This window comes from Suncus etruscus, chromosome 12 (genome assembly GCF_024139225.1).
Source record: "Suncus etruscus isolate mSunEtr1 chromosome 12, mSunEtr1.pri.cur, whole genome shotgun sequence".
Taxonomy (NCBI): domain Eukaryota; kingdom Metazoa; phylum Chordata; class Mammalia; order Eulipotyphla; family Soricidae; genus Suncus; species Suncus etruscus.
In genome coordinates, this window is record NC_064859.1 from 63,966,414 (window position 1) to 63,982,409 (window position 15,996).

The 15,996-nt window shown below is 37.7% G+C and overlaps 1 protein-coding gene and 1 long non-coding RNA gene across 2 annotated transcripts in view; one reads left to right on the forward strand and one right to left on the reverse strand.

The window, feature by feature from the left end:
* LOC126024020 (uncharacterized) overlaps nucleotides 1-15,996 on the reverse strand; it is a 295,412-nt gene that overhangs the window by 137,830 nt on the left and 141,586 nt on the right. The gene's annotated exons all lie outside the window — the stretch shown is intronic.
* NPHP1 (nephrocystin 1) overlaps nucleotides 1-15,996 on the forward strand; it is a 64,569-nt gene that overhangs the window by 18,133 nt on the left and 30,440 nt on the right. Inside the window, 9 exon segments of the mRNA XM_049784460.1 lie at nucleotides 3,142-3,242; nucleotides 3,544-3,586; nucleotides 4,936-4,950; nucleotides 4,952-5,036; nucleotides 8,554-8,654; nucleotides 10,041-10,058; nucleotides 10,060-10,087; nucleotides 10,090-10,163; nucleotides 13,914-13,988. Coding sequence (XP_049640417.1) covers nucleotides 3,142-3,242; nucleotides 3,544-3,586; nucleotides 4,936-4,950; nucleotides 4,952-5,036; nucleotides 8,554-8,654; nucleotides 10,041-10,058; nucleotides 10,060-10,087; nucleotides 10,090-10,163; nucleotides 13,914-13,988 — 540 coding nt within the window.

A 15,996-nucleotide genomic window follows, 5' to 3' on the forward strand; every position in this document is an offset into this window, starting at 1 on the left:
CAAAAAAAAAAAAAAATTTATAAAGAACCATAAAGGGCTAGATATATACTTTTGAATTCTTCACCCATTTAAAGTTAGAATAAAGTATCATTTTAATAAGATTATTTTATATTATCAAAATATATATTTATATATATTTATATTGTCTTAAATATATTAAATATATTTATTTTAACATATAATGAATATTATGAATTCTTTCTTTTTTATTAACAATTTTTATTTTGATCATAGTGGCTTACATATTGTTGACAATAATATTTTAGGTACATATTAACATAAAATCAGGGGGGATTCCCATCAACGGTTTGTCGCTCCCTACTCCTCCATTTTGTTGTCCTACCTCCCATATTCTCTTCCCTCACACCCAGGGCTGCTGGAATAATGTGGTCCCCTCTGTACCTATCCTATTACTTAGTAGTTCTTGCACCTGTTTGGTCCCTGATGCCTCCCTTATTTCCCCCTCTAATTGGGAGGCAGGACTAGGTAGTTCAAGTTATGTGGTTTTTGTTTGAAGAGGAGAAAAAGTAATAAACTGGGTTAGAATTCTTTCTATTTTTTTTTATAACTAAGCTCCTCAGTGTGTAGGATGGGAAAACCACGACTCAGCTTAGACAAGTTACATTTTTTGCATATTTAGGGAAAGGTTGCAATACTATTCATCCCAGTCCAAATCTTCAGTATACAATGAATATTCTTGTATTCAAGTCTTCTATAGATGAGTAGTTAGGGTGGGTTTCTTTTTTTTTTTTTTTTTTTTTTTTTTGGTTTTTTGGGCCACACCCGTTTTGATGCTCAGTGGGTTACTCCTGGCTATGTGCTCAGAAAATCGCCCCTGGCTTGGGGGGGACCATATGGACGCCGGGGGATCGAACCGAGGTCCTTCCTTGGCTAGCGGCTTTGCAAGGCAGACACCTTACCTCCAGCGCCACCTACCCAGCCCCCACGTTAGGTGGTTTCTAACTAAAGAACATATATGTGTATATTATATGACAAATGCGATAACTATGATAAGTTACTATAATAATTATATTGTACTAGAAGTTTGGAATTAGCTTATACTATGGGTTACAAAAGATCCACTTTAATAAGATAGAAGCAGATTTCTATACATGGAAGAGAAATGAAAGTAATCACTCAAAGCATTCTAGGGGTCCTATCTACTTTTTTCTTCTGCTGTTAGATTTAAAGTCACTCTTCCTTAGAGTTAATGATCTTTAAGTTAGCGAGTAGATCTTTCAATAATTTCAAGCCACAAAGAAGGAAAAGTGGAGCAGTCAGTCAAAAGACACATGCTGTTATCTTTTTAAGTTTCAAAAAAAAAAATCTTTAAAAAAAAAAAACAAACAAACATCAACCTTCTAATGATACCCTTGACCAGAATTGAAGCATCTTGGAACAACCTAGTTGCAAGGAGATCTTGAAAAAAATGTAGTCTTGTTTTGGGGAAGGCAGCTCAATAGTAGAGCACTTGCTTTGCATATACAAGGCCCTTCAGTTCGTGGATCTGTAAAAGAAAAAGAAAAAAGGGCCCGGAGAGATAGCACAGCGGCGTTTGCCTTGCAAGTAGCCCATCCAGGACCAAAGGTGGTTGGTTCGAATCCCAGTGTCCCATATGGTCCCCCGTGCCTGCCAGGAGCTATTTCTGAGCAGACAGCCAGGAGTAACCGCTGAGCACTGCCGGTGTGGCCCAAAAACCAAAAAAAAAAAAGAAAGAAAGAAAGAAAGAAAAAGAAAGAGCGGAGATTAGGTGGTAGAAAACTAGCAACCTCCTTGGTGATTCAGTGTGCCTTTTAGACTTGTCTGATTGTTTCCCATTGATCAATGAGTAAAAGGATTATTATTTTGATTCGTTTATATTTATAATACTAATAATGAGCTTGAACATCATTTTTATGCTTTATGACCATCTTATTTCTTATAAATTGTCTTTCAGCTCTATGAACAAGAGGTTTTGAATAATTTAATGATTTGTAGTTAGTAATAGTTTTAATAATAAGGAATGATAACTTTTAGAAATGTATACAATTTTTTTTGTTTGACCCTTGGTAATGTTTTATTTTATTATTTATTATTCTAATTTTTAATTTAAAGCATTGTTATTTACAAAGTTATTGATAGTTGAGTTTTAGACATAGTGTTTCAGCCCCAATCCCACCACCAGTCTCAACCTCAACTCTACCAATGTTCCCAGAGTTCATCTCCAAGTCTCTGCACCCCCCTGCACCCAAGCCTGCATTATAATAGGCCCGCTTTTAAAACTGTTGTAAAACTTTGGGTCTCCTGATTTCCAGGTGTTGTTGATTCTGTGGTTTTGGATATTTAATTCTGTCCTTCCTTAATACCACCAGATAAATGCACCCGAAACACCTCGATCCTTCTCCCCATTATATCACAGCTGTCTTATTTTATTTTATAGTGTTCAGGGCTTAATCTTGATTCTGTACTCAGGCCACGCCTGACAGTTCTTGGGGGACCATATGCAGTTCTGGGGATTGATCTGGTTCAGTTGCCAGCAAGGCAAATGTCTTCCACACTGTATTATCTCTCTGTCCTTAACCATGTTATTTTTATAAGTAGCAAAATCTGTCAGTGTTTCCATTTATGATATTTGTTTTGATATCATAATTGGAAAGGACAAATATTCCCATAAAGATTATTTTCTGATAACTTATTATATTTAAAATTTACTTCCTAAAACATAAAAGTAAAATGTTTCTTCATATTTTGTTCGTTTTGTATGTTCAGGATTGGCTGACTCATAGTCTCTGAACTCAGGGACCACTCCTGACAGGGGCTCCAGAGGACCTTTTGGTGTTCCGTGGATCAAACCCAGAATTGCCACATGCAAGGCAAATCTCTACCTGCTGTACTCTTACTCGTGACCCCTGAATTTACTTCTTTCCTTTGAATAAATTCTAGCCAGAATGTATTTTGGATTAAATTTTGTTTACCTCTATTCTTATCATTTTTTCAAACAGTGAAGGTTATCAACCATGTATGACATCCTTTTCCTCACTGTTGTCTGATAATGTGTATTATCTACTAAATTTTCTATCTATACTGTCTTTTTGAAAGCTATTTTTTATGAGGCTTACCTTTATATTTTATAAAGCATTTTATATTATAAAAATTTTTTAGCACTATAATAAAGAAGAGTTGCAAGAATCAAGTAAAGAAGGCAGTGAAGAAGATGTTGAGGTGGGGAATAAAAAAGCAGAGGGAGCAGAAATGAAACAAAGGTAAATAGATGTGAAGGGGATAGTGAAGTAGGTTGGGGAAACTTTTTATTTATTTTACTATTAGTAAAAACTCAAGAATCTTTATAAACTGGGAAGCAGCATGCAGTTTGAGACCTGTGCTTTTATTTTAAACTTGTGACTAATTTTAGTGGCAATGATATTCTATCTTAGATTTCATCTGGACTCTAGTATGTGTTCAAAGCTTAATACTTCCATGCATTATTCTCTTATTAATGAAGTTTGTAATTGAGGAAATAGATATAACCATTCATGAACTCCATTTACTGTTTTGTCTCCCTAGAACTGATTCCCACTGGACTACTATTCAAAAAGCTCTCTCTGAGGTGGGTATCTCCTGTCTTGTTAATGCTCATTTTGCTTTTAAGTAGCTTGGATCAAGTTCAAACTGGAAAAATAGGGCTGGAGAGATAGCATCGAGGTAAGGCATTTGCCTTGTATGCAGAAAGATGGTGGTTCGAATCCTAGCATCCCATATGGTCCCCTGTGCCTGCCAGGGGCGATTTCTGAGCGTAGAGCCAGGAGTAACCCCTGAGCACTGCTGGGTATGACCCAAAAAAACAAAACAAAACAAAAAAAACTGGAGAAATGGTGGAGACTTTGTAAGTTAATTTTGGGTCTAAAACAGAGTATGGGTTCACGGCATATATCAACGTAAAGTATATTTTATTGGCCTAGTTGCTCTTTATCTAAGTGACATTAGATCCATTCTGTAGGAAGAGATAGATCTGAGTACTTGAAAATTTCTCTCATTGAACTTTCTCTCAGACAGTAAAGACTGATGTTCAATTTTCAGTTATTATTTGTAAAATCCATAAAAGTTGAAAGAAATTGCCCCATAGTTCTTATTATTTAAAAATTGTGTAAAAGGGGCCGGTGATGTGGCACTAGAGGTAAGGTGTCTGCCTTGCAAGCACTAGCCAAGGAAGGACCTCGGTTTGGATCCCCCGGCATCCCATATGGTCCCCCCAAGCCAGGGGCAATTTCTGAGGCATTTAGCCAGGAGTAACCCCTGAGCGTCAAACGGGTGTGGCCAAAAAATCAAAGAAAAAAAATTGTGGAAAAGACACAAAACTGTACTTACCAGAGAACACTTTAGTTGGTCAATATCTTCCAGGGCCATTACTCTGTCTTTAACTTTTATGAACCTGTAGGTGTGTTTGTGGTGTTTGTGGTGTGTGTGTGTGTGTGTGTGTGTTGTGGTTTTTGTTTGTGTTTGTGTGTGTGTGTGTTGGTGTGCGTGCATGCTTGTGTGTGTATTTATATATGTGCACATACACTGAAAACATCACTCATTCTACATCGTTGATTTAGGATGTTTGTTACTAAATCATTGCTTTAGGATGCTAACTACTCAGTTACATAACAGTGCATTGGTGGAGCAATAGTACGGGGGAGTGGGAACTTTGATGAGAAGTATATTGGAAAGCATTTCACTGGACAAGCATGGAGGTCAACTCTACTGATACAACTGCATGTACCTTAGTTCCCTCAGAAGAGCCAGGATTCAGTGCTAGGCATTCTCAGAAATTTAGGGTTAAATTCTAGTATTCTTTCACAGAAATCTGTATGCTTGCTATTTCATTTGGGGAGGGGGGTTGTAGTAATAAGGAAAAAGTATTCTCGAAAGAGAAGAAATGAATGAAAAGGAGAATTTTGTATTCACATTCCTCAGCAGATACACACCGTAATTCACATTAACCATGATGGGTGCTGTTCCTTCAGGGTTCAGGCCTTCTACACTCTTCCAACTTCTGGAGGGAAGGTAAGAAAGTGGTATCTGTCAGGTTTAATTCTGACTTTTCTGTCATAGCAAGAAGAAAGAAAGCTGTAGAAAACATGAATTATGTGTCTCTGGAGATTCATCTTTCCCTTTGTTCCTTCCTGTGATATTGAAGGAAAGCAGCTGAGGCATGTAGAGAGAGCAATCTGTTTACCTGTGCTCTGGGTTCCTGCTCTTCTCTCTTTATTAAACTTTCTCACTTACCAGCCTCCTTCTCAGAAAACCCTTCTAGCGAATATTCCTTTTTCTGCTTGTCTTCACAGCAAGACTCTCCCAAATAATTATCTTTCATTTTGTCTGGTTTTTGTTTGTTTGTTTGTTTGTGGGTAGGAGGTGCTCTCCTCATTGCTCCTGATTGTTGAGTTACTGGTGCTGGTTTGAGGTTGCTCAAGTGGGAGGAGCTCGTAGCCCTCACTGAATGCTCAGCTCTTATTCTTTTTGGCTTTCTGTGGCTAATTTCTCCTTCCCAGAGATGTCTTCCTGAGTCCTGGAGATTCCCATGCCGCTATCTCATGGAGTACCATTTATTGGTTTATGTGAGCCCAGAACTTTTTTTTTGGGTGAGGAGTGAAGCATACCCAAGCAGTGCCTCAGTAGGTCATCCAGGCAGAAGTAATTACCTGTACTCAAAAAATTACTCTGGCAGGCTTAGGGCACAATATGGGGATGCCAGTGGATTGAACCTGGGCTAGCTGGATGCTAGGCAAACACCCTATGTGCTGTGCCATTGTTTCCAGTCCCACACTTATTTATTTATTTATTTATTTTTGGTTTTTGGGCCACACCTCGGCAGTGCTCAGGGGTTTACTCCTGGCTGTGTCTGCTCAGAAATATGCCTCTGACATAGGCACGGGAGACCATATGGGCAACCGGATTCGAAACCAACCACCTTTGGTCCTGGATCGGCTGCTTGCAAGGCAAAACGTCCACTGTGCTATCTCTCCGGGCCCTCCCACACTTATTTTTTAATATAAATAAATTTATTTAAAGACCTTGTATCACATAATTGATGTAATTGATTCTAAGTACGTTTTTCCATTGTAAAGGTGGGAGTAAAAATATTAAAAAGATAAAAGAAAAGAAAGAAAACAAATAGAAGAAAAAAGAGTACAGTAACAAAGAAGATTTGTGAAAACTATTGTATTTCATAATGGGGGTCATTAAGTTATTCTCAGTGTTTATTAAGCTCTTGTTGCCAGTTGATCATTCTGCCTAACTACGGGTTTTGGTTTTGTTTTGTTTTTTCCATCCCAAATAGTGCTCAGAGTTATGCTCCTGGCTTTGGCAGCCAGAAATCGCTCCTAGGCAGAGCACAGAGACCATATGGGATGCCAGTGAGCAACCCAGGTTGGCTGTGTGCAAGACCTACCCACCTATGCTATTGCTTCAGGGCCCGTTGGGTACTTCTTTTGTTAATGTTGTTTTGGGGCCATGCCCTGGTGGGCACTCATGGGTTACTCCTGGCTCTGTGCTCAGGAATCACTCTTGGGTAGGCTTGTAGAATCATATGGCTGCCAGAGATTGAGCCTGGGTCAGCCCTATGTAAGGCAGCTGCCCTTCCAGTTGTGCTATCACTCCCAGTCTCACTTCTTTTGTTCTGAACAGTAGGTGGTTTCAGATATACATTGTCATCTAAATTGGTGTGTTCCTATAGGGATGATAGTATTAAAAAATTGTTCCAGAAATTCCAAACACTATTTTTTGATACTACTGCCTTTTTAGGAGCATTGTTTTGGCCGCCAAGGCTTTCAGAAATATGAGAAGGCTGGACTTTTTTTGCGACATTTCAAAAAATGTCCTGGTGATTGGACAGTTTATTTTTTTGACTGTTTAATTTTTTTTCTTTTTTTTTTTTTCTTTTTTTTTTTTTATTGGTTTTTGGGCCACACCCGGCGGTGCTCAGGGGTTTACTCCTGGGTTGTCTGCTCAGAAGTAGCTCCTGGCAGGCATGGGGGACCATATGGACACCGGGATTCGAACCAACCACCTTTGGTCCTGGATCGGCTCGCTTGCAAGGCAAACCACCCGCTGTGCTATCTCTCCGGGCCTGACAATTTAATTTTTAAAAAAAGATTTGAGAACATGTAATGGAGTAAAGGATAGATTCTTCAGCAATGGTGCTGGGAAAACTGGTTGACTATATAAAAAATTATAAGCTGAACCCATGTCTCTCAATTTCTTTACGAAAAGTCAACTCAAAGTGAATCAAGACCTTGAAATCCAATGGAAAACTGTAAAGTACACTAAGGAAAATATAGGTAGAACACTCCAATCTCAAAGGTATCTTCAGTGATTTAACACTATTACTGGCAAAAGCAACAAAATTAAAAATTTAACAAATAGGACTACATCAAACCAAAGAGTTTCTCCATGACAAAAGAACACTATAAAACAAATAACCAAATAGGAAATGAAATATTTGCCTTCAACATATCAGATAAAGTCTTGATATCTAGGATATATAAAGTATTTACAAAAGTCAAGAAAATATTATTACCTTTCTTTCCTTCTCCTACCCTCACCATTCTCATCACTTCCTTCCTCTTCCTTCCCTTCTCTTCCCTTTCCATGGGGGGAGTGTGTCACACACTTGTTGCTGTACCTTCCTCAGATTGGTTTTGGTGTGCTGGGGGTTAGTCTTAATGGTTCCAGGTATCGCAAGAACAAGCAAGTAGCAGGGATTATTCCCAAAATGTTAGACTTTTTTGAGGATCTAATCTGGGCCTTACGCTGGCAAGGCAGGTGCTGTTTTGCTAAACCATGCCCCTGCAACCTGTTTAATTCTTACATAGTTTTCCCCACTCACCTGTTAACTAATGAAAGCAGGAAAACTTGTCTGATTCATAATTTTATTTCCAACTTGTAGTAGGGTGAGTAGAAACTCAAATTTATTCTCCAGGTGAATAAATGAGGGTGTATTAAGTGTTCTACATTATTAAAGTATGGAAAAACAGTATAAATAATTTGTGTAGTAAGAAGTGAAAATAATGATAGTCTGGAGCAATAGTACAGTAGGTAGAAAGAACATTACTTGAGCCCACCAGGAGTAATTCATGAGTGAGTGCAGAGCCAAGTGTGGACTAAAAGCAAACCAAGAAAAAAAGAAGTATAGGTAAAGATTACACTCTAAAATCTTCAATAAGTATAGTATAAATTTTTTTAAATATTTGAATGAATTGTCATGTAGCATTTTATTATTCTAAAAGTCCAATTTTTTTTTTACTGATTTTATTTAGGGGAGAGTAAAAGATAAGGGCATCATGTTCCTAGAAAGAAGGAATTCTTTAAGATCTTGTCTTTTATAAAGTTTCATTAAGATCAGCTTTTCTGTGTTTCTAGCTTTGTGTTACACATTGAGGTTGTAAATCGGTCTCTTAAAAAGCAAGTTCCCAGTGTGCAGCTTAACATTTTTGAGGTATCAATCTTCCTAAATTTGTAGCATAAGATTATGGATTTTTAGTTTTGAGTTTTATTTTTCTGAGAAAACAAATGAAAAATTATTTTTTGTAGGGCATCAATTTCAAGCTAGATACTTCCTCCAACCAGAGCTTACTACTTCACAGCTGGCCTTCAGAGATCTTTTGTGGGATTGCAAAAAACAGGCACTGTAAGTATAGTCACTGTCCACCTAAAATACAACCTTCTCAAGATTGTCATGGTCACAAGTATATGTTAAGTCTGTGCAATAACATATTAATTGACTAACTCATAACATAAAACAAAAAATCTGTTTCTGTATTATAATTTTGAACTAAATTGGTAATTTTCATTAGCTGAAATAAAATTTGAGATATTTTTAGCCTTGTCTCTCATGTTTTTTCTATCAGATTGTTCTTTTCTTCTATTACCTCAAAGAAATCATCTATATATCTAATCTTAATCACCTTTGCCTCAATATTTTTTTTTGTTTTTTGTTTTTGTTTTTTTGTTTTTTGGGTCACGACCTGGCAGTGCTCAGGAGTTACTCCTTGCCTCTATGCTCAGAAATCGCTCTTGTCTGGCTCAGGGGACCATATGGGATGCCGGGATTTGAACCACCAACCTTCTGCGTGAAAGGCATATGCCTTACCTCCATGCTATCTCTCCAGCCCCTTTTTCCTCAATTTCTTAATAGGGAATAATAAGGGACCAAGCGTTCAGGCACTTGTCTTACATGTGACTAAACCTACTTATATCCCTGACACTGAATACTAACCAGGGTGATTCCTGAGCACATAGCCAAGAATAAGTTCCGAGCACGGCCTGATATGATTCCAAAACCAAAATAATGCTTTTGAATGAATACGTGGTAATAATAATTATACTTTCAATGTAAAGTATGAATTGCATTCTATGGGTAACTCAGCTTAGAACAGTAACTGACACAGAGTAAAAACTTAGTGTTAGGCAGTATCATTTTTATCATTAATGATTATAGTAACATTTTAAATAAGTAGGTATAAGGAAGTGGGCAGTACTTCATGATTACATTTTTTCAGAGAGGAAGCGAGATTCGAATAAAGGATTCCTGGAACAGCCACGTTTGTGAAGTAGGAAAGAATCCTCTTGATATTTAACTCTACTCCTACAACTCATAGATTTTTTGCAAATATAAAACCACATTAGAGCACATCACTTGGTTTCTTCTCCTTATCCCCTCAACCCCGCCAGTCTTCCAGGGAAGAATGAGCGAAATCAGCGGTGGGTCGGGTTTTGTGAGGCGGGGGTGGCAAAGAATTTTAGTGCCTATTTACCCGAGGCCTGGAAAATTGTTAGTGTGAAGTAGCTTTGATGCAAGTCAACATACAGTGTTGTCTGTTTATTGTACCAGCACCTGAATATATGATATTATGATCTTATGTACAGAGTGTTTCTTTTAATATTTTTAATTCGTGTACATTTTCTTAATATTTATAAAAAGCTGCATTGAAAATGAGTGTGTTTTTGTCCAGTCATAAAAATCATAATCCATGTTAAAATTTTCTAGAACTGATTTTTTTTTTTTTTCTCAGATAAAGCCAAGATCAAGTCGCGTCCTCACTGGTCCTAACTCTCTGGAGCTGTAAGATATTCCCTTTCCGGAACGAGCATAGCAAGTTCTCAGTAGACACGTGCGTCTCTGTCTGTTTGATGGCAATAAGGTGAGTCTGCCCAGGAGTTGTATCTATCCATTTTGCGCCTGAATGGAAAAGCATTTTATGTTTTTTAATTAATCTTTCTATTATGCGCACTGTGGTTTATGAAGTGATTCATAGTTGAGTTTCAGGTATACAATATGTCTAGCACCAGTCCTACCACCAGTGTCAACTGAACTCCGCCAGTGTTCCCAGATTCCCTCTGAGCTTCCAGCTTGCCTCTTTGATAGCACATTTCTGGTTGTTGGATCCCCTACTTTCAGTGTTGGTGGCAGTGGTTTAGTTAGAAAGCTACCACATCTTTATATTATTATTTTTTTTTTTTTGTGGTTTTTTGGGTCACACCCGGCAGTGCTCAGGGGTTACTACCTGGGCTCCATGCTCAGAAATTGCTCCTGACAGGCACGGGGGACCATATGGGACGCTGGGATTCGAACCGATGACCTCTTGCATGAAAGGCAAACGCCTTACCTCCATGCTAATCTCTCCAGCCCCACATCTTTATATTATTAATGTGCCTAATTGCCCTTACCCCTATCCTGTTACCCTTCAGTCAACCTCTTTTTATTTCTTCTCTCAATTCAATTTTTTTCTTTTCTTTTCTCACTTCAATATTTTAGGATTAAGTGTAATTGTGTATGGCCCCTTTAATATGTAAAAAAACATTTATATTTTAAACACATTCTACTTTGTGGCCTCTGTCTTCTTCATTCCATCCTTTTATATATGTATGTGCATACACATGTATGTGTGATCTCTCTAAAATGGTATATTAGGGGTCTGAGGAGCAGGTAAAGCACCTGCCTTGTATCCCATAAGGTTCCAAATTTTCAGGTGTGCCCCTCTGTTGAATAAAAATAAAATATATAAAGTCCACATGTTGGGTGAGGCTATCCCAGGCACTATTACTAATCCCTCAGGCAGACGGGTCTGAAGATACGGGGTAATGGTGGAGAAATAATTCACAAGCAGTCAGAAAAGATATTCAATCGAGTCAGCTCACTTTATTCCTCACGGCCTTTTCTCCACCATGAGTCTCTCTGCCATGTGTTTATTTTTACTGAGCTCTCCCTATGCTGCCTATCCCATGTGTCTTTTTTTCTCTTCTACTGACATACTCTGTTGCTGCTTCCCCACTGCCAGACTTTTTTATTTTTTATTTAAAACAGCCCACCCGATCCTATGTGTGGGTGGGATTGATCATCCAGGTGGGATTAATATCTCAAAAGAAATCTTAAGTAAAAGGGCATTGAGGGAAGGGTACACCTTACACCCCTCCATTATAGTTTTAATTGCAAATGATATCTGTGATTTAATCTACCAACTCAAAAGCTTAGGAAGGGAAAAATGAGCTATGGAAAAATATGATTCAATTAATTTAAAAGCAGATGAACAAAGAAGATAATCAAATGAACAAAGTTTGTTCTTTGAAATAAATTGTAAAATTTAGAGATGCTCAGTAGGACTGATCAAGAAATTGTTAGAAGAAAACAAATGGTTAGTATCTGAAGTGAGTATGGAGATGTCATTCATATCTCACAGACTCTAAAAGCAATAAAGCTATATTATAAATATCTTTAAGTAGATTTGACTATTAATAAAAATTTCTTGAAAATAATAATTTACTAAAATTAACAAGATGATGTAGAAGTCTTGAATAATATAAACAATTTAAATTGTAATAAAAATTTTTCTAATAAAGAAAAATTTTGGACCATATATATTCATTGTTTATTTCAACCAAACACTTATGGAAGAAATAGCATCAATAGTCTACAAATGATTTCAAAGATTAGATAAGAGAATATCCTTCCCAAGAAAAACATGTAAAATATGACTACATTTTGGGGACAATGGGTAGTGCACATGGCTGGCCCCAGCTCAATCCCCAGTATATCAGATAGTCCCCCAAGCACTGCCAGGAGTAATTCCTGAGTGCAGATACAGGAATAAACCCTGAGCCCAGCAGCTCTGTTGACACATTCAGTATGCCTTCTTGAATAAACGTCTTTTGGTGTTCTTAATATTTAATTTTGCTGAGTAGAAAAAGTATATACTTTTTGAAGTTTTATGACCTCATTTCATCCTTTATATTCTGGTTTTGTGCAAAAACAATGATTTTTGAGTCAATAATTTCCCATCGCTGTTTTTTTTTAATGTGTAACAAGATGGTGGGATGAAGTCTAATTAACATTCAGTCTGTAAATCAAGAAACATGCAAAATCATCAAGTAGACATTACCTCTAAATATAAAGTTGAAAATGTAAAAGCAGGGATCATGTGACAGCTACGTGTTTTTGTTTTGTTTTGGTTTGATTTGGTTTGGTATCAATGCCATACTCAGTGGTGTTCACGAGATTACTCCTGTCTTTGTGCTCAGGAATCATTTCTGGTGGTGCTTAGAGGATCATGTGGGATGCTGGGGATCAAACCTGGGTTGACTTCATGCAAGGCAAACATCTTACCCAGTATGCTATCCCTCTGGCCCCAAGAGCTCAATTTTGAAATATTATAAAGGGCATCTTACACATTTGAGGTAGTAGGTATTTCTTGAAAAAAGAATAAAGAGAATTTAGAATAATGAAAACACTATTAATAAAAATATTAGGTAATAGTTTAAGGAATTTTTTCAAGTATCCGAGTGAAGGGTATGTGTTATTTTTGAGACCAGAGAGATTGTGCAGTGGATAAAGTACTTGCTTTGCACACCACCAACTCAGGTTTGAACTGCAACCTTACATGTGGTCCCCTGAGCCCCACTAGGAGTGACCCCAGCACAGAGCCATGAGTAGTGAGGAAACAGTAATGAGTAACAGTAATTAATTTTCAATAAAAAGTCTCTACAAGGGGCCGGAGAGATAGCATGGAGGTAAGGCGTTTACCTTTCATGCAGAAGGTCATCAGTTCGAATCCCGGCGTCCCATATGGTCCCCCCGTGCATGCCAGGAGCAATTTCTGAGCACGGAGCCAGGAGAAACCCCTGAGCACTGCCGGATGTGACCCAAAAACCACAAAAAAAAAAAAGTCTCTACAAACTAAAAATAAAATAAAATTATATTTTCCTTTGGAAGATGTCAGTTTGGCTAGACTTTCTAGAATTTGAACCTTTTTTATTATCCCTCTGAACCATTTTTTTAAACTAGTTTTTTACCTTTTATATTTCACTGTTTTGTGTATATTATGGAGTTGCCTCCTGAAATAGCATAATATAAACTTTAAGATATAGACATCTTGAAACATTGTCCCTGTATCTGAACTGTGAGTATCATCTTGTCTTAGAGCATGGTAATGGACTCTATGAATTTCTCATATTGGTCACAGTTGAACCAAACTTTTTACTTTGCTGGTGAATCTTCTTAAATATTAAATATTTATTATTATTATTATTATTTTGATTTTGGAGTCACATTAGCAGTGCTCAGGAGTAGCTCCTAGTGGGCAACCATATTGGGTACCAGGGATTGAACCTGCATTGGTCATACCCAAGGCAAGTGCCCTACCCATTCACTGTACTATCATTACAGCCCCAGAAGTTCTTTTATTGTTTTGTCAGTAAATGCCAAAATGTTTTTAATTGAATTTCTATATATTTGATATAGAAAGAAAAAATACAGAATTGTACAACACGATAAGTGAAAAATCCCTCCACACCTTGGTTTTACCTAGTAGAGTCTTGTTGAGTATTTGTGATGTGGATTTTGTGTTGGTTCAAGGAATTTTCTGCAGCATGATTTCAAATGGAAAATCTCATTTCAGGTTTTGAGCAACATTCATACAGTCAGAGCCACATGGCAGTCTAAAAAGCCCAAGACTTGGACTTTTTCTCCCCAGGTAAGTCATATGTGAGTAAAATGAGGATAAAATGAACTTCTTTTACCTTCTCAGTACTCTATAGAACAGCTCTTAAGATGAGGCAGTCAGAACATACTCCTACAGTGCCATTTATGTCTAGCACAGAATGTAGGAGCCATATATACATCTTTAGTCTTTAATGTTTGTTGAGGTCTTAGATAAAAATTACCCATTTTTATGATTCACCTTAATTAAAATTCATATGAACCATTCCATTCAGTGCATTTCAGATTAAATTCTAGAAAATGATTTTTGATGAAAGAGGGAATCAAATATAAAATTTACAAAGTGTGTTTAAAAATAAAATCTCCAACCATGCTAATGAGAGCAGTATTGTTCCTCAGATAACAACAGAGGTGGTGCTAGAGGACTAATACATTATACTCAAGAACTGTCAAGACTGGGACATAAAGAAAATAAAAACAGAATGTGGTTAGTCCCAGGTCATTGAGTTAATATTTCATAGATGTCTATAAAAACAAAGAGGTCGGGGCCGGGCGGTGGCGCTAAAGGTAAGGTGCCTGCCTTGCCTGCGCTAACCTTGGACGGACCGCGGTTCGATCCCCCGGTGTCCCATATGGTCCCCCAAGCCAGGAGCAACTTCTGAGCACATAGCCAGGAGTAACCCCTGAGCGTTACTGGGTGTGGCCCAAAAACCAAAAAAAAAAAACCAAAAAAAAAACAAAGAGGTCATGCTCTTCCATTTGGGGGGGGGGGGTTGTTTGTTTGTTTGGGGGATGATAAGGGATGGCAGGGATCGAACTCAGGTCCCTCCTGGGTCAGCCTTGTGCAAAGCAAACATCTATCATTATGCTATCACTCTGGCCCCATGATCTTCCATTGTAAAGTTTTGATAGTTACTTTTCTTATCTTCTTTCTATTCCAGCATTTTAGTACTTATTTCTGTCCACAATAATTCCTTTGTGGTCATTGAAACCTAAAAACCCATCATTATCCTTCCTTTTATTGCATCAAAAGATCTTAGAGCAAGATGGAGGTTGGTGGGAGGACACAGGGTATGAAAGAGGCCTGGGACCTCCCTATGTGCCGTGCACTTGTCTTGACACTTGTCTAAGGGTAACTTCTAAAGCCCTTCTTGAGCTTTGGAGAAGTCTTGTTTTTTGTTTGTTTGTTTGTTTGTTTTTGGCATAACACCCAATAATTCTGATATAACATCTCTGTGTATGTGAAGGCCTGAGTGTAGAATTTTCTAATGTTTTCTCATGCAAAATGAACTTTTTGGAAGAATAAATAAGAGTTTGTTACTTTGTTAAATAAAAATAGGCATCTATTAGGTACAAGGCATTCTTTTAAGTATGGTGGGAATTTGGGTGCTACTTTTGGAGGAAGCATACACATGTATAACAGCATTATCCTTTGTGGAAAGCTAGCCATGTGTCAGGCACCATAATAGGCCCTCCTAGTCTGGTTTCATACTTCCTTAGAGCACTGCTCTGGGTTGTGTAGTGAGTGTGCCTCTCACACATGTAGAATGTAATGGTCTGGAACCCTTAGAGTTGTGGAAGCCACAAGGAGGGGGAAATTGATTCTAGTCCTTAAGGCCTGGGAAGAAGTAGACCTTGAAAGTTGAGTAAGATTTTATAGGTAAGAAAGGGGGTGTGGGGGCCGGAGAGATAGCATGGAAGTAAGGTGTTTTGCCTTGCATGCAGAAGGATGGTGGTTAGAATCCTGGCATCCCTTATGGTCCCCTGAGCCTGCCAGGAGCGATTTCTGAGTGTAGAGTCAGGAGTAACCTGAGTGCTGCCAGGTGTGACACAAAAACCAAAAAAAGAAAGAAAGAAAGAAAGAAAGAAAGAAAGAAAGAAAGAAAGAAAGAAAGAAAGAAAGAAAGAAAGAAAGAAAGAAAGAAAGAGAGAGAGAGAGAGAGAGAGAGAGAGAGAGAGAGAGAGAGAGAGAAAGAAAGAAAGAAAGAAAGAAAGAAAGAAAGAAAGAAAGAAAGAAAGAAAGAAAGAAAGAAAGAAAGAAA